The following is a 23,082-nucleotide window of genomic DNA, read 5'->3' as shown; positions in this document are numbered from 1 at the left end:
ATTACATCACATTACATTACATATTCATACTTATATAATTTAAAACACTCACCACATAATTAATATCATCTGTTTGCACAAACGTATCCTTGAAAGACTTCTCAAATGTTTGAGTAGAAATATCATTTCCACGTACGATCGTTGGTGACTCTGTTCCATCGGTAAAGTCGTCATTATAGATCTGAGTTCCGACCGTCTCTGACGTTGACGTTGCCTGTATTCCCACATTTACAGTACGGATACACTCTTCTTGTGTCTGTACGCCAAGTGACTTTGTTAGGAGTGGTACGGTTTGTGATGCGATGGTCTTTGTACTGACTACGTTAGTCTGCACACATGAATCATTCCTTCCAACTATGTCTGGTTCTGTCTGTACACCAACGGCGTTAGTTTTGTGTACGATAGGCGCCTTTTTTTGTGTGCAGTTTCTTTTAACGGTAAAAGACTTTAACAACTGCTGGTGAAGTTGTCGGTCTTCGGTCACACTGTTAAATAATGAAAATAAAAACAAATATTGTATTGTATTGTATTGTATTGCATTGCATTGCATTGCATTGCATTGCATTGCATTGCATTGTATTGTATTGTATCGTATCGTATCGTATAGTATCGTATCGTATCGTATCGTATCGTATTGTAAATTGAGTAAGACGAAGTAAAAATGTTCACAGCATCAAGCTTTTAAAACGAGAGATGCTGGAAAAGTGACTTAGAATGCAGTATATTATCTGTCCAAATGAAAAGCTAAATTCCTTACTTGTCATAATCCGCGATCACCGTAGATGGCGTCCTCGTCTTCCTTACAATAAACATGACTACGATACTGAGGGTGACAATACTGAGAATAACAATCATTAAATGATGGGTTGAAGTTAGTACAAGTTTAGTCAATACGACAGTGTTCTTCTCTCCACACGAAACGGCGTAACTACGGCGTGTTCTATAACTTTTGCACTCTTATAGCGTGTTCCAGACATAGAATATTTGTCGCCATTGGTCAAATTATATCATGTGATATAATCAGCAGTGCTCATTGGCGGAAAGTTTGAACGCTTGATGAATAATATTATCGAAACTTGTCGCTTATGTCGCACAGTCCAACATGCCCTACATACGGGTCCTAGCTGTGGGCTTAGCTGTAGCTTGGAGTAATTACTGTCAGTATAATTACTCCAAGGTTGTACTAAAAGTTTCAAAACTTAATAATATTGGGAGAAAGTGTAACATATTATTTATTTGTAGGAAAGACACCATAAAAAAGAACAAAATGGAAAGAATGAAACTAATTAAATTTCCTTGACTAATGTATATACGTACACATATACCCCAGTGGGCCCAGTATTGAATTTGAAAGATGGTGTATGTATCAGTATCGCGCGCGGTCGACATCGACAGCACAGATTTATTATAGAGCGCCCCCTAGTGTTCATTCTAACCACTGTCAGGTCAAAGGTTGTGGACTTATGAACGGACGTTGTATCCTGTATCGTATAGTAGTGTAGTTCTACACAATATCATTATCACTGTCAAGGTAAGGGAAATATCGCCGACTTGTGAGTTCTGTGTCGCAATTGATAAGAAGAAATTATATTCTGTATTCTATTAGCTAGCATTCCATTGTCGTCACAGTCATTACATGTACCGTCCGGTTTCTTAGGTTTTTTTTGCCAGTGCTTGATAGCCTTGACCATGCCTTGACCCGGGGCCTTGACCAAGCCCATTAATTAAGCTCACACATTACAACACACAAAAGTGAAAGTCTCTGATAAATACAAACCTATTCTTAATTCTCCCATCACTTTAATTTCAACTAAGGAAGGGGGGGGGGGTATCCCCATACACACACTTCCCTGGAATGTCATTACTCTGTACACTGTCAGACTACACATAGCGCATTCACTGTCATATGAATTGTTAAGATATTGTCATATCAAGAAGTGACATCCTAAAACAATATATGGAAGTATCACATTACATTATGTACAATAAACAAGGTACCGAGGCTGGGGCGGGTTATTTAGCATTTCTGTAATTTTGGTTTGTTTAAGTGAAAATCATTGCCAATTCAAATCTCACAGCTTCCATTTGATTGTGTTTGTGTGTGTGTGTGTAGCGTGTACACTTGAGAGAATGGTTCGTCAGAGAAAGGGAGAGAGGACGAGTGGCCCAAGTAAGAGACGAGATGCGTTGAGTTCAGTGTCTAAATCACATCTGAGGTTTATTACAAACTGTACAAGTTTTACATAAGCTCTAATCTACAAGTTCTCATAAAGAAGTGAATTACCGTTTAATACATCTGTTTAATCTAACTAGAGACATCCGTTGTAAGGATGTTTGAGGTTGTATACACAGCGTCAATCAAAGGAACTACATGTATGTACTACAGATTATAGTTAATAAAGGAAATGCCATTTCTATCATCAGCTCTTCATAATAAACCGAGGATGATGTCATGTGCAAACTATACTGTCGGGAGTGGCATGATTAGTAATGAATATGACGTTAAACTATTAATTAACATAATTGACAATTGATGGGAGGAGTTAAACTACACATGGTTTCCAACATCGTGTGTGTGTGTGTGTGTGCGTGCGTGCATGCGTAAGTGTGTGTGTGTGGGTTATATCAGGGAGGAACATGTAGAAGGGTACCTCCACATACACACAGGGGTAAGGTGGATATGCCACGTAATACCCTGTTGCCCCTGACAACCAATCAATGCTGTCTGATTCAAATGTATATGTGAAAATAAGAGATGGGTTTATCATCAAGTTATCACCACAAATGGAGCTGTGGTATTAGTAGGATATACAATTCAGCACTCAAGCACCTCATTATATATATCTCTAAATACTAATATCATTTTAAAACTTGGCTGCAAAGAGAATAGTGCTTTCAGCCTTTGGGGTACACATTTTACCCGCCCTCGAACCTGAGATAATGTCATGATCAATGAAACTGAAAACTGTCTCTTCTAGGAAAATCCTTGAGAGAAGCGTTACAATCATAAATTCAAAAAATAATTGTCTTCTCTGCTAAAAAGTTTTTTAACACTACTGCCATCATACATATTATTATTCCAGACAGATTTTCAGATTTCAAAATGGGCGGCTATGCATCATCAGAAGTTGATATGAATTCTTCAGAAGCTAAATTCATCCAAGCTACAATACATGATAATTGTGTGGTGGTCTTTTCTAAAAGTTACTGTCCATATTGTACCATGGCTAAAGAAGTATTTGATGAACTGCAAGCTAAGTATGAGGTGGTGGAACTCAATCAACGAAATGATGGCAAAGCACTGCAGAGTATATTGACTCAAATGACAGGTGCAAGCACAGTAAGTATACAATGTAATAAGGGGAGGGTGGAGGAGGGGAGGGGGGGGGGGTTGTAATTCCATGGGTAGTCATACTGGGAAGCATTGTCATGCTGTGTGTGCTGACCTCCAAATCCACAATGTTGATAATTTATAATACAATTTTTAGGAAGAAAGGAAACCCTTTCGTGTGAACTCTGCTCTTGCTCCATTACCATCTATCGCAGTCCCCCCCCCCCCCCCCCCCCCGCATGTCAATATTTCTGTTATATGATTTGTACCAGCACTCCAAGTAGTGATATTACCTGTATGAAAGTGTTTGAGACAACTAGAACATGATGAAATTTAAGATTGGCAGGAGTAATGCTGTTCCATCAATCATATATGGTAAAATGATTAGTTGGCAGATGGGTTTGGTTTGGAATCTACAAGGTGCCAGTTTGAGACTCATTATCACCACTACCAGTTGTGTCTGAATGGCTAAAGTTATTGAAACCTTTATCACCCTGACAGCTTTAGTTGGAGCCTAGGCTTCCTATCTGACTTTCCTCCTCAATTACTTGAGTTAGCATGAATAAAATCTCGGTTCTGAGGCTCCTGCGATTGCATAGAAAGGAATGTAAATGAAAAAATCCTTACAAGTTACTGTATAGATATCAGTTTTTGGTTTTTCCAATTTCCAAGTTCAAAGTCACCGTGTTATTGATGAGATCACTCTCTGTAGCCATATAGAATTTCAGAAAACTGCTCTTAAAATAAACTGTTTTGAGTCAATAAGTCATCGATGTTATTACCCCATTACATAAATTTGATGTACTAAACAGTGTCTGCTCGTAGCACTGGTTGGTATGGCTTTAATACCATTCATACATGGTCCTAAATTATTGTCATTAAAGAAATGATTTTTATTGTTGAAGTTTTGGCTGTATAGTGGCTTTAGGCTGGTAAAATCAAGCTGCCATGTAGAAAATGATGTTAACACTTTTGTTGATCTCTACAGAGTGTTTGTAACAGAAGTGGGAAATCTGGTAAAAAGCACAGACAAGGAAAAGATTCCTTGTCTGTGGTAAATTAAGATTAACAACATAGATTCCATATATGATGCAAGTTTGGTTGGGATCTCTGCTTAAAATGACTAGGGAACTCAAACTGATACCAAGTTATACCTCCTGTAACTAAAAACACTACTACAAACTATTGTGGGTCTAAGCCTTATTGTATCAGATTACCCTCAAAAGGTATCTTTGTTTTATTTTGACACAGGTTCCACGAGTGTTTGTCAAAGGGAAGTGTATAGGAGGAGGAACAGAAACCAAGTCTCTGTACAAATCAGGAAAATTAGAACCCATGCTGAAAGAATGTGGAGCTATGTAATCTCACCAAAATACATGGCATTATTATGGAGGAGGCATAAAGAAATGCATCGTTTTACATCAATTTTAATATTTTCACTAAGGTGGCATTCATGCTATACATACTCAATCTCAGTGAAAATCATTGAAACACTAATTTTTATGTATCTGTCCTAAAAATGTTACAAATACACAAAAGTAGAAAGCAGAATTCCATTTTTTTTGTCTCCTATTATATCAAACTGAAAATTCAAACTTTTGTATTTTTTCTGGCTGTCAAGTATGTAGGATCTTCATGAAATGAGAGGATAGGCTTGGGGGTGGGGGTAGGGTAGGGATGGGGGGTATGGGGTTGGGGTTGGGGTAGGGGTTGGGGTGGGGGTAGGGTAGGGATGGGGGTATGGAGTCGGGGTAGGGGTTGGGATGGGGGTAGGGGTTTGGATGGGGTACGGAGTTCAACTTTATTTAAGGCCAATAAATTTGGTATATTTTAACTTGTGATTACCATTGCTGAAAATTAATTTGTTAAATTTTTGAAATATTATTGTGGTTTTAAAATCGTGTTGTTTGATTCAGTATTGCTGAAAATATCTAAGGATCAGTGTGCCCTCTAATGATAGCCAAAAATGATAAAAAGTGGCATTTCTTGTGAGTCACTACTTAGTTAAAAAGATAAGGAAACACAAAATTTTGATGCGCCACTAGAAATTGTGTGCATCAGTGGCATGTCAAATTAGCTTAGAGGGTACACTGTTAAGGATATTGTGTTTTATTACATGTATTCATGTTTTGAAATAAGAATCACTTGATGATTAAGTTATGGAAGAAGAATGACAAATTTCCAACAAATTCTTACATTATATCTTTTACTATATTATCAAATGTGTGAAAAGATTTCGACTGGATACATGTATGTACAAATTAAAAATATCAGGATCTCTTTGTTTTGATGCTGCAATGTTCTTTGACAAATTTGTTTTTCCAAAAATGATGTTTTTGACAAAAGTTATGAATATGTTTATTTATTTTGAATTATGTTTTAATGGTCTGATAAGAATATCTAACAAGTGGATAGTGTTTTTGCTAAAGTTTGGTAACCTTGGTAACAGAGGAGGGAAATCACCAGTAAAGTTGGCACAGATTTCAATACCTTGTGCTATAATGTTTGAATGGGAAACCTTGGAATAACTGACATAGATTTCAATACTTTGTATCATAATTTGGGTGGATATCCCAATAAAATAGTTCAGGAACCAAGATAGATTTTTATGTACTTACAGTGAAACACCCTAATCAAAAACACTGTGTGGAGTCTCTTTTGAAGAAAACAAGTTCCATGTATTCATGAGTTTCAAATGTCTTAATCAATCAATCAATCAATCAATCTATCTAAAAAAATTGTATATCCAATACGACTTTTTGTCCTGTGCGTGGTGCTGAAAAAAAGTTAGAAACCTCTTGCATGCCGATGTGTCTTGATATCCTTGAATTTATCGACAGTGGGGTGCTGCTCTTGAGAACACACTCTCACCAAATAACTTTGTATTACAATACTGTGTGGAGTATCTTTAAAGAAAACAAGTTCCATGTATTCATGTTTTGATATCATACCATCTTTAACATGTACACTTTACAGTTGTATTAGATATACCACATTAAAGTATGCTATTAATGCAGTTCTACTTACTGTATGAGTATGTTCTTCAAACGTATCACAGTTGTACTATTTATTGGCACTTTGTCCAAATGGTTCGACAAATTTATAGTTGGGAATATGGTAATATAATGTAGGCGCTCTCCTTTGAGTTGCCACAATTTAATACTGAAAATGAAAACAAACTGATGGAGAAATGCAAAGTTTTACAAATATTAGTGCTTAATTTGTAAATTGAAGATTTTTTCCTCAGTTATCATTTGATGGGCTACAGGAAATCTTGCCGTATTGAGAGCTAGACAATAGTGAAGAAAACGTGAACCTTTCTGAAATTTTTGGTAAATTTTTAATCAGCGTAAATGTCTTTTAGTTACAGCTATATGTTGGCTGTAATCATTTTTACATCAATATTACTAAAATCATATTATCTGATATCGTACATATTACATCCTTTAAGAGGATAACAAATCAAACCTTGAGCACCTGTTATGACGTGTCCTTGGACTCTTGTGGGTTAAATTTTTTTTCTAAGAATGGCCCTTTTTATTTCTCTTTCTCATCAACTACTTTAAAATGATGGACTTGGTTCAGTCAGTTAACCTTCACTAGCTGTAACTTGAATATTATTCTTTCGATCAGACAACCAACAATATATTCACTGAAAATTGTAATAGTACCAATTATTAGACATTGTGCATGTTGATTTGGGGGTTCGACTGTATCCAGAAGTAGTACAACAACTGTTTGGAATCCAAGCTGCATTCGGGCACTGATATTTGTACCATTATGTGTAAAAGTACAATCTAGCCACAGCTGATTCAATATTGTTCAAGGTGTACGGTATTATGAGTAAGTCATTTATACCTAATAAATCAGTTTCAAAAAATGTTGCAATTACAGCTAGTGCAGCTTTAAAATCATAAAAAAGGAAATACAAGTATTAAACTTTTAAAGTCAATGTGTGTATACATTTAGATGATGCTTTCAATTCATAACTGTGGATGCATGTGGTGTCACCATTTTACCACCGGCATCGTAAAAACCACAGCCTCTTTTTTGACACTGTCCAAGGCGCACCAATGTCACGAACAACTCTGGGTTGAGAGAATAATTACCATCAGACATCAGAGATGTTATCTTTTTGTTATGTGGCCATAGAGGGCGTCATTTAAAAAAACAAACATTTTGTCAGATTCCATAGATATTGGGCCAGATAGGTCATGAGAAACATTGAAATAAGTAGGGCAACCTTAAGCTTTCAACAGGGCTGTATATGCCGCAATACAACAAAGAAAACTTACATGTGTGTTTTACATCATAATTGTCACTCTGTGCTGCCAGTACTTTACGTCATTGTAAGGTCAACAATATTGTATTTTGTAATATCATTTACAAATATAAAAATATGAAAATATATGTATAATTTATGTGTATGCTTTGATGTATTTGGTTTGTACTTCAAAAACTTTTGTCTGTCAAATAAAACTACATATATGTAAAATTACCACATTTTGTTTACTGTGATACTCATTTGTGGAAGGGTGCAGAGGTACATACGGTAATCTTGCTTGTATGAATAGATTCACATAATATATATGAAAATATGAATCATGGTGCTGATATATTTACTACTGTGGAAACTGAACTGTCAGCTTACTAACAAACTGAAGTACTGTTGTTAGATGCATAGAGATAGATTAGAGAAGTGGGTGATTGCATGCAATGCGTTTGATGTGCGGATATAATCACCCTGTTATTCTATGTACTCCAAATGTACACGTCAAGATCATGGAATTCATCAGAAACACCACCCTATTTTGAATACAATAAAACCAACACCCACTTATTATTATAGCTATTGTCAAAATGTTACAACAATAGTTTTAGATTCGGTTTGCAATTGATAAAGCTTAAGTCCAGTTGTCTACGTTTAAGATACTTTATTACCAACGTTTAGACCACACAGGAGGTCTTCTTCAGGGTCTAAAAATAACTTACCTGTTTCACTTTTCAAATAGATATTTTACAAACAGATTTACGGATTGAAACAGTCATGAAATAACCTCATGCTGACATCTCTCTTAGATCTAGCTCTGTTTGTATTACACGCCCTTCTCACACCCATCTGAGCAGTCGATACGATTGGTTACCAAACGTCGGAATATCCTATATCAAATGTAGGGTCCCATGATTTCAATACGTCAGACATGTGTGAATATGCCCACAACTATGAAAAATTACTGGTTTAAAACTGATTTAAAATAAGAAATAAATTGAGATTTTCATAATCAAACATAATTTGTAGTGATAAACACATCAAGTGCCATGGTTGAATGATGACACACCGCACAAACCCCTTTCATTGAAAATGGTCCATTCCAAAGATGGCGACGTTACTGACTAGTAAGTGTAGTGAGTTCGTGGTTGAATGTTGACATATTTAGCAATAACATTTGTTAATAGCTATTGATATTCGTACTTAGTGTCTCGGGTTTTGCTGTGTGGTCAGTAATTGCAACATAAACTGTTGCATTTAAGTAGAAATATGCCAACTATGTTGTCGACATACGAAACGGGACTCAACACCCGGCTCAACACATGGCCGTGCATTGTTATGCATACCTACAAAACAACCTTGGGGTTTTGAATGTGGGTTACAATGCACTGCACTACTTTGAAAGCCTGTTTACATTTTCAATTTAGCTCTTTCCATTTCCTTCTTTTGTCTGCTCAGAATGCATTTTTCGCCAAATCCCGGGAGTTGACCTACATATGTACTGTACCGTGTAATTTATTTTGGTACTATTGTAATTTTATCAATATGTAATCAACTGTTCAGTTCATGATCATACATGTTTGATAAGTCTGAAATATGTACTGAATAAGTCTGAAGTAGTTGCACAATTCTTGGAGACTATGTGACCCCTAGGCTAGCTGTACCGCTATCCAGTGCAAATTGCATCCCTGCTTCAGTGCTTGCTTACCAAGTAAAAAATTTTGCGGAATGGTATCTAACTGTCAAAGTTGACATTTAATGTGCATGTTTCCATATTTCAGGTAGACTTACAAAGTTGATAGTGTGTACCCCACGTGCAACATGTGTTGCAAGGGGCTATGCTGCCAAACCAGCTGTAGATGCAATGAATGATATCCTAGGTGAAACTTTGACAGGAATCAAAGAAGCTGGTACATGGAAAGCAGAGAGAGTTATTACAACTAAACAAGCAGCTGCCATACAAGTTGCAGGAACACAGAAAAAAATACTCAACTTTTGTGCAAATAATTATCTTGGTTTATCTGTAAGTAATGACTTCATTTATAAAATTTTCTCTTTTTTCTTCAGTTTAAGAAATAGTTCAAGATATGTATAGATATGGAAATCTGTGAGGGCTCTATTTATCATTATACCCTTTAGCTGTCAAAATTGTCCATTGTATACATATGTATCATGGTGTGTGTATCAGCATTAGTAAATATACAGTATTGCTTCCAATGCAATCCAGTGCAGAATGTGCATATCGAACTTGTGTAGTAATTTTGTGTACTATGCCTTGGCCATTTTGCCATAGTCTAGTTCCTATATGATGCTTTATAATTGCTAGCATCATCTCCACACACGTATAAGGAAAGTCATTATTCTAGCAAAGCAATTTGTGCTACCCCTGCTGTGCAAAGGGTAAATGATGCATGTCAGTAGTAGGCCATCAAAAATTGACAGGCAGTTGCAATTGGTTAGTTCCTTTAGACAATTGCTCATTATCCGAACTCCACCTCTCCAATCATGGGGACGCAATAACATCATTCATCATGTGTATATGAACGCAGTTGGGGTTACACAGATTTCTGTGCTACAATAACGTGAGTGGAGATGATTGTAGTAATCATAACACATCGTATAGGAACTAGACTAACTTTGCCAATTCCAGGTATGGTAAGTGGCGTGCTTTTGGTAGATAGAGTACTACATTATTCAAAATAGTAAATTCAATATCCCAACCAATGTCGTATTGGTATCCCAAAATCCAAATATAAACTATCAATTCGAAAAAATATGATCGACTTTTTTTTTTAATGATAGAAATTTTAAATTAGTAGTTTGTGAAATGTCCCGTTTTTAATTGATTTTTTATGGTGAAGTTTTTGATTGTTTTATTTCAGAGCCATCCAGAAGTGATAGATGCAGCCAAGAGTGCCCTGGATAAGTATGGTGCTGGTCTTAGTTCTGTCAGGTTTATCTGTGGAACACAGGTATGTAGGATTAGGATATGAAATAACTTGACTAACTCAAAGTTTATAAACACTTACTAATTACGTATTTTAATATCACATTTATGCTACTTGAGCAGGAACTGCATACAGGAATCATCATCAGTATGACCAGGTCGAGTTCAGTGGGGCTAGCAGGAATAATAGTATGTATTCTTATTGCATAATGAAAGTTTCAATCAGTACGGCTAGCACAGGTTTAAATTCAAGCTTTGGTATTTACTGCAATGCTTGCACCCACCCACCCACCCAGTCAATCATGGAGTTTAAAATCAATGAAAAGTATCTACCTTTGTATCTGGATATTTCGAATTGCTCACTTTGGGTAAGGATTAAAATTCAGATGTGAAAAATAGTTGTCTGGCAGAGCTATTAAAAAACGTTGGTCCTGAACAAAAGAATGATCCCATGTAATCCTTATGATTCCAATGATAAGTTGACACTAACGTGATGACCCAGTATTGAAACATGGCCCTTTAAATTTAGTAGCTCATTTTTGAAGGTCTCCGGAATTTTTCTTAAAACCCAATCTTAGATGATTTCCAAAAGATGAGATAAGGGGTGAGTTCAGTATAAAGGCTGTTAGCTATCTGTTACTGTTAGGTAACATATTCTCAGAACTGGATCTGTAACTACGCTAATTCTCATAGTAGACAAACGCTAGCATAGTCACAACTCCAGCACTGTGGACAGGCTAGCTTTTATTCTGAACATATCCAGGAAGTATATTGGGAATGAAATGTTTTTCTTTCATTCATCAACATCAAAGGTTTGAACAATATAACATTATTTCCTTACAGGATATTCACAAAGAACTTGAAGACAAGATTTCTAAATTTCATAATCGTGATGATACCATTCTGTACGCGAGTTGTTTTGATGCAAATGCTGGTATCTTTGAAGCTCTCCTGACACCAGATGATGCAGTGTTCTCTGATGAACTCAACCATGCTTCTATCATTGATGGTATACGGCTATGTAAAGCCCAGAAACATAGGTACAAACACAGGGATATGACAGGTAAGAATGCAGTTGTGTCTCTATCGTTGATAGCATATGTCTATGTAAAGCCCAGAAATGTAGGCTCAAAATTCCAATCACAAAGATATGGCAGTTAAGAACAAACTATCCCAATATAGTTGACTATTTTGAAATTAATAATGCACAGATATGCTCATCAAAATACTTGGACATTTGAAGTCAGATGTGATCTAGTAAAATTCTTTTCTATAGATCGAGTTTTCCATCTGACCATCATCATAATATTGCTATGGAATATTTTGTATTTAAAAAGACTGAATGTAACAAATATATCTCAAAATGCTATAAGGTACTATTTCAACCAGACAGGAACTTTGTTTTGGAAAAAAGTCAAATTTATCAGAATAATTACAGTAATGCACTGAAATGGAAGTGGTTGAAATACATGTACTGTGAGATAATATAAGTTATGTACTATTAAAATTTCATCATTTTGTACCTATTCTCATCCATCTTGTTTTTTTTCTTCAAATCTTACCCAGATCTTGAACAGCAGTTGTCTTCGTCCAATGCTAGGATTAAGCTGATAGCTACAGATGGTGTATTTAGTATGGATGGCAACTATGCACCACTGAAGTAAGTCTTAGATCATATATGATATACATTTACACATAATTATACTCTCATTTGCATAAGGTTGACCATTCCGTGAACTGGGCAAAGTTACATGCACATTACATGAAATGGGCAGTTTCACAGATTTGGTGTAACATATATTTTATACTATAAAGGGATTCTAGATTTGTCTCATATAAGCAATGTTTGTTACAACAGTTTTGTCATATGGATTGTAACTTGTGTTGGGTTGTACCACCCTCATTGGCCATCTATTGTTGCTGATAGAGCAACTTGCTTGACACATCATGTTTTACTGACTACAAGTAGTATTTACAACAGAGTATATCAGACTAAAAAATACTCACCACTTATGGACAATAAATTGTACATTTTGGCTGATTCATCACCATCAACTCAGGAATGTATCGGTACTACTTCAAGCTAGTACACAGCAATTAACATTCCATGATCATATATCACTTAACAACATGGGGAGAAACTATGAACCATAAGAAACCAGAGTCCATGAACATTCACTTTTGCAAATAAAATTCTAACGATGTATTTGTGACTTTCTGGTTACAGGGAGATTTGTGACCTAGCTGACAAATATGGAGCTTTAGTGTTCATTGATGAATGCCATGCTACAGGATTCCTTGGTAAATCAGGCAGAGGTACAGAGGAATATCTGAATATATCAGGAAGACCACATATCATTAATTCTACACTTGGTAAAGCTCTTGGTGGAGCAGCAGGTCAGTAATGAGCATATATAGTGTTTACCTTAAAAAAAAAAATAACAGACTGTTGTGTTGTTATGTAAATTTTGCTATATTGTTGTCTAGAAATCATAGGCTAGAACCCACTACCTTATAAGGGCATAGGTATGTTCATAGTAAAGAGTCATCTATAGAAGTATTATGGGATACTTTGCCACCACTGTATTTTTGCAGAATTGGTAAATATGTCATTTTTACATGAATTAATATTCTGTCTGATGGCTTACCGTTTGTCAATAGTATGTGTGCCCATTGATACATTACAAGTAATTATTTATAAATAAATTATGTAGTAATACATATGCATGTTACATGCAATGGTTGACTTTTACTCTGTACATTCTTTGTTTTAGGTGGATATACCAGTGGTCCTAAAGCTCTGATAGACTTACTAAGACAGAAATCCAGGCCATATTTATTTTCAAATACCCTACCACCACCAGTTGTTGCAAGTGCTTCCAAAGTAAGTTGATTGTAAATCATATTTGAAGCTTATAGTATTTCTTTATGCTGTTTTTTTCAAAGTTATTGCGATATGCCAATGTATAAAGTCTTATTGCATATTCTTCTATTGTGCTGTCAACAACATGGACAGTTTTGAAAAGTTTTCTTGACAGAAGTTGTTTTCAAAAAACTGGTACGTTCAAATACTGTAAATGTTTACAGTGAAGTCTTGCCTAATATTCCTAACCTACATGCCGAGTTATGGCTCAGTTGAAAATTGATAAGTTTGTCTTTATTTCAGTACAAGGTTCTTTGCATTGTGTTTCATTGTAACATTATTTAGTGAAACCAGACAACCTTTTTAGCCCTCTAGAACTTTCAGAGGCTTAACTTATTTCTGTTTTGAAACTTATTCACTATAATTCTGCGTGTCTTTACAAGGTGTTTGATTTACTTGGTAAAGATAGTAAATTAGTAGATAAAGGTATAAGTAACAGTACACCATTCTGTCTTTACTAGGTGTTTGATTTACTTGCTAGAGATAGTACTCTAGTTAATAAAGTTACAAGTAACACCAAGAGATTCAGAGATCAGATGTCAGCTGCTGGCTTCAATTTAGGGGTAAGTGTAACCTAAAAATACTGCAAAGATTCTGAAGTCAGTGTATCAGTAAAGGAATGTGAAACAAGACTTGTGAGTGCCAAGTTGTATATCAGCTGTAATATTGACTTGTAGAACAGTCACTTTAAACTAGTTATACATGTAAAATAGCATCAAGTTACAAATGTTGGTTGCTCATCAAACAACGTTTACTATAATAGTGCATTACATCACATCTTAAAGTGGCCATATGAATGAAGATTGGGTATTTATTTCAGATTTACAATGTGCAAAACAATTTATTATGGCTTCCTGCTTGAAAAATCAATGTGAAACAACGTATGTCAAGTCCTTGTTTGTAACTCAATAAATTGCAAAAGATTGATAAATGTGTAAAATGTTTGTTATTGTAAGTACAGTAACAGACCTTTTTACACATTGTTTTAGCCTTGCAATTCATTGAGTTACAAACACAGACTTGGTCTATGTTGTTTCACATTAATTTTTCAAGTAAGACACCATGATAAAATTGTTCTGTAAATTAAAAATCCAAAATTAGTAGCCAGTCCTCATCCATATGGCCACTTTAACAGAACAGACATTAAGGGTCATCACATGGCAGTGTTATTTCCAAACTTCATAACATGGATTCCAATCATATCCAGTCAATACTGATGTCATATTTTATTGTACCCAGGGTGAAGGTCATCCTATCTGTCCAATCATGTTGGGAGACGGTGCCTTGGCTGTTAAATATGCAGATGAGATGTTGAAACGTGATATCTATGTAATTGGATTTACTTTCCCTGTTGTACCTAAAGGTAAGATGATTCAAATTACATACTTTACCATATTTCAACATTTTTGTTGATTAGATTCGTAAGTTGCTGTTTTACATTCTCTGAAAATGAAAGTTCACAAATCCTGTTACTTGAAAAATAGCTTTATCTTAATGGAGGGTTAGGGTGTTATTCATAGCTAGCTAGCGATGTGAACAACAGTAATAATGATACTAGCAGATGTGACCTTAGATGACCCTGTACACAGTGTTTCAGCTGACAGACAACATAGGAATGTTGTCATTATGTTGGTTAAACATTAAAAAAGTCTGATTTTGTTAGTATCATAGGACAATAAATAAACCCCCAGTGTTGTCAGTGGCTTAGCGGTTAGCTTGTGTGCCTCGTACCTCTGTAGCCTGGGTTCAGACCTGCCAGGTGTCAGCTGGGTTTGATTAAATTTACCACACTCTAAAGTAAGGAGAGTGTCGTTCAGTTTGACTCTACCCTACAATGCAGGTTTTTCCCGGGTACTCCGGGTTCCTCCTGCACTAACACTGAACCAAAGGCGCCTATAAATGGGACTAACTCCTATTGGTTATCCGATAAATAAATAAATAAATATCCTTTCCTTTTTATGCAATATGAATGTGTAGATATATTGACTACGTTAGAAATGGGAGATTATGATAATAGATTATTCTGCAACTCTGGCATCTTTATATTTACATATTAAAAATGAGTCGCTTGATAATACCTATTGTCTAATCAAAATCTCAGTGATGTCAAAAGTGATTATATGTTTTTGCAGATACAGCGTGAAATTAAGTAACTTTGTAAAATCAAAATCATCTCTTTTGTCATTAGTAGTAGTTTGATTCACTTCAGGGTCCCACATTAAAGAATTTAGCCAGTAACTAAGAACATCCAAACTAAAGTTTATTTCTGTGCAGAATTTACACCATTTATGAAAGATATTCCCCCCCTAGTGCACTTAGGTATCATGCTAAACAATATTAAAGAAAATTTCAAAATTGTGGTTGGAATTTCCAATAGGTATAAGAGCTTATTTAATTAGTAACTATTAGTTAATTAGTCGCTATTTTCTAGCCTCTCGCCCACTCTAATACAATTTTGCACACATTGTATGCTTTTAATGTTATTTTTTCTTTTCTTATGATGGTTGAATTAGCATATCATATCATATATCATATCATATCATATCATATATCATATCATATCATATCATATCATATATAGTGATGGTGGCACGACACAATGGATTTGAGTTTGTCAATAAATACAATACATTTCACTCAGATATGCATATCGGATGAACAGATAAACACTTAAAATGGATTTTGATTTATCAACAGGCAAGGCAAGAATCAGAGTTCAGATCTCGGCAGCACATTCAGAAGAAGACATAGATAATGCTGTGGCTGCATTTATAGCAGTTGGCAAAGATTTGGGGGTTATTTAGTAAAGTAAAAATATCATGTCAGTGGACTTTGTGTTTTTCAGCCTACTTGCATATCATAACTGAAGGGAAATAACAATGGCAAATCACATTACTAATACTATACGTGCAGAATGTAATTACCGGTAGATGTTATCCCCAATATTTTTCTTTGTTCAGCCAAGGAAAATACGAGTGACCTAAGGGCCCTTGTCACTACGAGTTTCTAGACTTGTAGCGACATTCCTTAGGGCATGAGTATTTTCTGGTTGAACAAAGAAATCTATTGCAGAATAATATAGTTATACCATCGCCAGTAATATTTGGTAAAAATCAGGGGAAGTAATGGCAATTTTAAGCTTTTTGACTCAAATCTTGAACACAGCAGAAGAATGACGTAGACATGCATTGTCATGACGTAGAACAACCAGAGTATATATTCCATATTTTTTGTTGAACCTGACTCATGCATGTAACAGTGTGTTGGGTTATTAGGACTAACAATGCAATGTTTAATGGTCTTCCTCCCAAGGGGGTATTTGTTTGTACATGTACACAACTAAGTACAAGTAGGGGAAAGAGGATTAATTAATGACAAATTAGCTGATGCTGAATTGAGTCGTCATGGCAGCTTGACTACAAATGCATATGAAACACTTGTCATTAATATATATTGATATTCTTTGCTGTTGGTTCTCCTCTAATTAACCCTCTTTCTACTAGGGGGTATTTGTTTGTACACAAAAATACGACAAGTTTAGTAAAACAGGATTAATCATTCCCCCAAATAATGGCTGACACACTGCTTTCTTGAGATTTTTACAAAAAATATTAGTGTATGCTTATGTGATGCAAGCTATGAAGTTTAAAGTCTTTTGGTTTCTATGAGATGTATGTTGTGTGATACCATAGTTACATAGTTAATGCAATACTTTGTAATGCTTACAGTTATCAGTGCAAAATAGTTTGTTTGCTTTGCTGGTTTTAATCTCCATATACATTGTTAGTGTTTTATTACTGTCATTCAATGCTAATATTCAATGGAGACAAATTGTCAAAACTGCCCAAGTGAGCTCAAATGATGATGATGATGATGATGATGATGATGATGACGATGACGGCGACAACAACAAGTATGATGATGACGATGGTGAAATAGTACATTGTATGTATTAGGTACAGTACAGCATTTATGCTATGTAAAAAGTAGGAACGTGAATTCATACTTTGTGAAGTGTGGATTTTCTATGAATTAATCACTGCACCTATTAAATCAAACTTGGTATTAAATTATGTAGACAATTTCAGTAATCTCTTTTAACATACTTTAAAGTAACATACCGACTGCCCTTTAATTAAACAATATTTTGAGTTGTAGGCCAAATTGATAAAATCTTTTCTACATGTATATCTTCATGTGACAAATTTCTTCCTATCTTTATGCATGAAACTTATCACAGATAAAAAAGTATAGTTTGTAGGATGTACAAACGGGAGGAATTTAAACTTGGGCCATTTAATTCCAATGCCTTTACATGTTCTACAAGGGGATGAAATCCCACCCTAGTGTGTGTGCAGTATATATATCCTTGGATTTTTTGGGTTTTTTTGTTATTTACATAGTGAAACTTGTTATGTTCTGTTTTTTTGAGCTTTGTTTATTTGTGTGGGTGTTTTCAATCTTTGTCACAAATTTGTGGTGCCATTGTTTCAAACATACTCTTTCATCATAGAGCATCAAGAAACACAGAAATCATCAATACCTTGCCATATTTAAGAGTGAAATCTTACACGTGTCCCATCAGGAACATAGTTCAGGTAATAGGTTTGACTGTACATGTATACATTGGAGAGAGACCAATGTCTATGGCTTGTCTGTACTACATCCAAATTATGTCTTCCAGTACAAGTTGAATTCATTTTGAAACAATGGCATCTTGCTGAAAGCACTAACAGCATTTTATTTATTTCTTTAATGCCTTTTGATTATATTGGCAGCTAGCTGGACTCCTTTCTGTAAAATAGTTGTATTTATTTCTTGTCTTTGTTAGTGATAGTATTCTTTAGATGTGTCATGGCATTGTATCATACCATTAAACCCTTAATTTTTAATTTTGAGAAAAATTTTGAATTGATTTCTCTAAAAAAATTGGAGAGGTTCAGAAGAAATGTGTAAGAATGAATGTTCATGGACTCTGGGTTCATACTGGTAATGAAAATTTCAACTCTTAAGAGAGTCAAAAATTTCTTGGTCCAGGAGTACAAATATTCATTACTAAGAATTGCATAGTTTTGGCGGAAAGCAGGTTGTATTTGAAAGGGTTAATAAATGAAGCAAATAATAGGTATTTGTTACAAATGTAATCATCTCTCCCTGTAAATTTGATACCAATGTATTCACAACAGTTATGTCTAAAACTTTGGTCTAAAATAAAGTTGAAATCTGCCAAAAATAACAGAAAAATAAGAATTTGGTGAAGTGATTTTTGCAGGCTGAAAGTGATTAATATTGAATCTGCTAAAGAATACCAAGACGAAAACACAATAATGTATAGTCATTGTACTTTTATTACTTTCTCCTGAAAGTCAAGAAATAAATTAAATCAAAAACATATGTCTTTTGTTTGTTTCAACCCCCACCTGTCCATATTTCATAATTTTTATTCCAATAAATTACAGCAATGTACACAATTCACACAATTTCATATGTAAATGAAAAGTAAAATTTACAAGATTTTTAATGTCTGTAAAGCAAAGCAAAAAAACATCACCTTATGACACCAATGTACCCTTTTAATGGTTGTTTCTTCTATAAAATAATTCTGACAAAAATTTGTTACGATAAAACCGTCTATCCAACAAAGGAAAAAAATTGCAAAATTAAACATACCAATAATTTGACAGAGTACCAGAAATACATGTACATTTCTGTTGGTAATTTGCATACTTGGTAATCTGCCAAGTTGTGTTTATCTTTCTAAATACACACCCTACTTCCAGTCCCTCTGGAATGTATGCTACCCAACCTTTACACGAAATGGAATGATTCTTTTCTCTCATTCAAACATTGTGGACCATCATTTAATGGGCATATTGTTGCCAATGGTAACACTGACATCAATTTCAAAACATGAATTAAAATTTCTTCAAACATATACAGCCTACATGTCAATATTTTTGTATAATATATCATTATTCATAATACTACAAATTATACAATTTATGCAAATATATTCACTTCTAGACAGAGCCAGCCAGTGGGTTCAAAATCTTGAAACATTAAAAGTAAATATTTTCCTCAAATGCTATTTCCCAGTAATGTCAATGAAAACAGTAATTCTACCCTGAAAGTTGTAATTGCACTTATGGTTTTTAAAAGAAAATTATGACTATTCTTTGATGATGCTGTACTCAAGAAGGTAAAGTGTATTGCATACTAATTAGGCACTTTTGTATAATGTATGGTATACTGCATACTAATTAGGCAATTTTGTATAATGTATGGTATACTGCATACTAATTAGGCAATTTTATACAATATATTGTGTATTGCATACTAATTAGGCAATTTGTATAATGTATGGAATACTGCATATTGAATTAGGCAAGTTTTTATAATGTACAGTACATATTGCATACTAATTAGGCAATTTTGTATAATGTATGGCATACTGCATACTAAGTAGGCAATGTGTATAATGTATGGTACACTGCATACTAAATTAGGCAAGTTTTTATAATGTACAGTACATATTGCATACTAATTAGGCAATTTTGTATAATGTATGCTATACTGCATACTAAGTAGGCAATGTGTATAATGTATGGTATACTGCATACTAAATTAGGCAAGTTTGTATAATGTACAGTACATATTGCAAACTAATTAGGCAAGTTTGTATGTCTCAGGCAAGTTCCAACATACTCTATAGTGTAAAGAGTCATGGGAAAAATACTTATACAGGTGATGCAGTGAAACTATCGTCCCATATAAAATGTGCAAACTGATAAATAAACTTGTACAAATGTAATTCACACTAACATCACTTTAGCTGTCACTCTTTCATTTAGATTAATTTAGCTTATAACTATAACTATGCATGGTGTCTTAAACCACACTCATTAGTGGTTGAACTAATGCGTGTTGACAAGCTGTTTTAATTTGTGGTCCATTATTCAAATTCATGTTTAAATCTATTGCGTTTGTGCTGATATACATACTATTAACATAAACCTGGACACTTTCACCCACAGAAAATTGTGATTTTTCAGTCTTCAACTAATTCTCAAAGACTGATTTTTTTTTATGAATTACTAAGCCTTGTGCATTGTTTAGGTACAAAGAGACATTTTAGTAACTACTTATTTTTATATTATTTCTGGCAAAATACACGAAACTAAGTCTTTAGCAAACATTCCAGATTTACAATATTCAAATGTTCACTTTCTAGAAACAGTGGCTGGAAATATCAGAAATGTGCACTTAAAAAGTTAATTTTTGGTCCAAAAAATGGTGTGGTACTGTATATTAGTATGATGTTCTGCAAGCTAGTCTGTAAGATACTTATTACTATAGTGAGTAATGAGATCATAACAATTAATTCTTCTAAGTACTGGTCTAACATTAATACTACAATCTAAAATAAGGCACTCTTTATTGTCATTCTAATTCTTCTAAGTACTGTCTAATCTAGATAATATTTTTTTCAAATTACTCTCATTTTAATAAGGCACATGGCATTGGCTAACTAGCTTTCTTATGATGCAAGCCAGGTCTTGATTGGTTGATATGATATGGGATGAAGTGACTGACTGCAAGACACATTTTGATTGGTTAAATTATGAAATGTAACAACTGAAAAGTATTAAGTTCCAAGTCTTGTCCTGATTGGTTAAATAAAGCCTGAATTGTAATAAATACTCTGTCAACCAATCAGTGATTGGTTTATTTGTAAGGTAATTTATATTCACAGTTTCCAAGTATGAGAAACTTAGGCACATATTGGTGGATGGTGGAAGACTAATGGTGTTTGGGGATGGCAGCAAAGGATTGAAAACGTCATGACATTATTGGTAATTTAATCCTCAAAGTTTGGTATAAGGCACACAAGTATGTACATGGTTAATACTTAAAATGTAAGTATGATTTACAATGCTTTCTAGGCCAACTGAACCATACACTACATTTTTCATATATTGAATTTATATAAAATTTTGTTTTAACTTCTTATTTTAAATATTTATCTATGGCAATCAAGCTGGCACTATTTGTGATGACCTCTGACCTCTGAAAAGGACTCCTGACTTTTAAAATGTCCTGTCATTTGAAAGTAAGTCCTGACCTTTGACCCAACTTTTTCAAAATGGTGAACTCTGACCTTTGACATATTACTGACCTTTGAAACAAACATACATGTAATAGTACCACTAGAAATAAAGTACAACTTTAAAGTGCATTAAATAAACATAAATAAAGTAACTATCCATATAAAGTATTCAGTACTCTCAAACCATGACAATAATAAAGACGACGACGACGACGACGACGACGACGACGACGAAGACAACAACAATAATGTCACAAAATCTTAACTTCTTAAATCATACTAATTAGCATGTATGCATGAGTGAGTGAAAAGACACTGTCAAGTAGAATACAGATATATTTACATTCTAAATAAGGGAAGACTTTGCTTTGTATAAGGCACACAATGAATGCACTGGTGAAAAAAAAAAGTTTCATATGAATTGCTGAGACAGTTTTGTCCCTCTTTCCTTAAAAAATATTTTAAAATCAGAATTAAAGCATACTATGAAGAGAACTTACAGATATATAACGGTACTATTAATGAAGAAAGATTTACCAAGTTGTCAAGACAAATAATCTTGATCACAGGTCTAAAATCCTGTCACGAATGTAATAGCGCCCTCTAGTGACAAGTGTAATTTTGATACCATTAGAGGGCACAGTTCAGAGAAAATGAATGACTTTTTCATGACAAATCAGACTAGTACTTTGTTGTTACTTATACTATGTTTAATACATGATGTATCAATTTGTCCAGTGGGCAAGATGTTCTAGCAAATATAAAGTACAGTCTACTTTTTTTACTTGTTTAACATCGCAATATGTGAGATCACTTGAATTTCTACTTACCATAGAACTATTATTTTTCTTTTAATTAAATCATGACCAAATAATTGATAACAGTATCATTATCAGATTTGATTTACTACTATGATATGTTCTTGGTTGGTCAACAGAATATTGTGATTCTTTGAAACCTAACTAAACAAATTTGACCCCAAAATCTTTCTGCAACTTTTTTTTTCTAATATAATGGTTCTCTGTCCTCATAATTAATACGCAGTTTTGATATTAAACTGAGTTCGTAGCTTGTAAGAAATTTTTTGAGAAATCTTTGTGCAACTTTATTTTTCCCATACTGCGCTTTGATCTATTTCCCTGTGTTTAAGTCTATGCACAGTTTTACAAACTTGGACTTGTAGTATGCGATATTTGTAAGAGAGCCCAGCTGTTCTTAGTTTAAGTATCAATACTTTTGGCAAGGTATCTATAGAGATAGATAGATAGATAGCACATCTCCTGATCTCTGTCTTCATCATCTGGTTGCCTAGTCACAGCATCCTTTCTTCTTCTGTATTTCATTTCCTAGTGTGAGCGCTTTCTCCATCTCCTGGTCTTCTCTCTCTAATAGTTTTCTAGCCATGGCTTGTATGCATTCATCTACATTGTAACCAGACTTGGCACTGCCTTCAAAGAATAAACTTTCAAAGTCCTATAGATAAGGTGAAAAAAAAACACATAAA

At 34.4% G+C, this 23,082-nt stretch overlaps 3 protein-coding genes across 7 annotated transcripts in view; 2 read left to right on the top strand and 1 right to left on the bottom strand.

Moving 5' to 3' along the window:
- Window positions 1-1,446: 1,446 nt before the first annotated feature.
- LOC144434587 (uncharacterized) lies at window positions 1,447-4,875 on the top strand. Its single transcript, XM_078123058.1, has 3 exons — window positions 1,447-1,531; window positions 3,084-3,340; window positions 4,583-4,875. The coding sequence occupies exons 2-3, from the start codon at window positions 3,104-3,106 to the stop codon at window positions 4,691-4,693; spliced, it is 348 nt and encodes a 115-aa protein (XP_077979184.1). The 5' UTR covers window positions 1,447-1,531; window positions 3,084-3,103; the 3' UTR covers window positions 4,694-4,875.
- Window positions 4,876-8,709: 3,834 nt separating this feature from the next.
- LOC144433783 (2-amino-3-ketobutyrate coenzyme A ligase, mitochondrial-like) lies at window positions 8,710-17,038 on the top strand. Its single transcript, XM_078122146.1, has 10 exons — window positions 8,710-8,728; window positions 9,383-9,624; window positions 10,484-10,573; window positions 11,392-11,611; window positions 12,115-12,208; window positions 12,776-12,945; window positions 13,323-13,432; window positions 13,933-14,034; window positions 14,711-14,834; window positions 16,169-17,038. Exons 1-10 carry the CDS (start codon window positions 8,710-8,712, stop codon window positions 16,273-16,275), a joined length of 1,278 nt encoding a protein of 425 aa, XP_077978272.1. The 3' UTR covers window positions 16,276-17,038.
- A 1,801-nt stretch (window positions 17,039-18,839) lies between these two features.
- LOC144433856 (EF-hand calcium-binding domain-containing protein 4B-like) overlaps window positions 18,840-23,082 on the bottom strand; it is a 97,875-nt gene continuing 93,632 nt past the window's right edge. For all 5 annotated transcript variants that reach the window (XM_078122237.1, XM_078122239.1, XM_078122240.1 and 2 more), the window contains one exon: window positions 18,840-23,051. In XM_078122237.1, the coding sequence (XP_077978363.1) occupies window positions 22,887-23,051 (165 nt within the window). In that variant the 3' untranslated portion in view covers window positions 18,840-22,886. The remainder of the gene's footprint in view (window positions 23,052-23,082) is intronic.

This window comes from Glandiceps talaboti, chromosome 4 (assembly GCF_964340395.1).
Source record: "Glandiceps talaboti chromosome 4, keGlaTala1.1, whole genome shotgun sequence".
Lineage (NCBI taxonomy): Eukaryota > Metazoa > Hemichordata > Enteropneusta > Spengelidae > Glandiceps > Glandiceps talaboti.
Note: the sequence above shows the minus strand (reverse complement) of the source record. Positions and strands in the feature narration are given on the sequence as shown.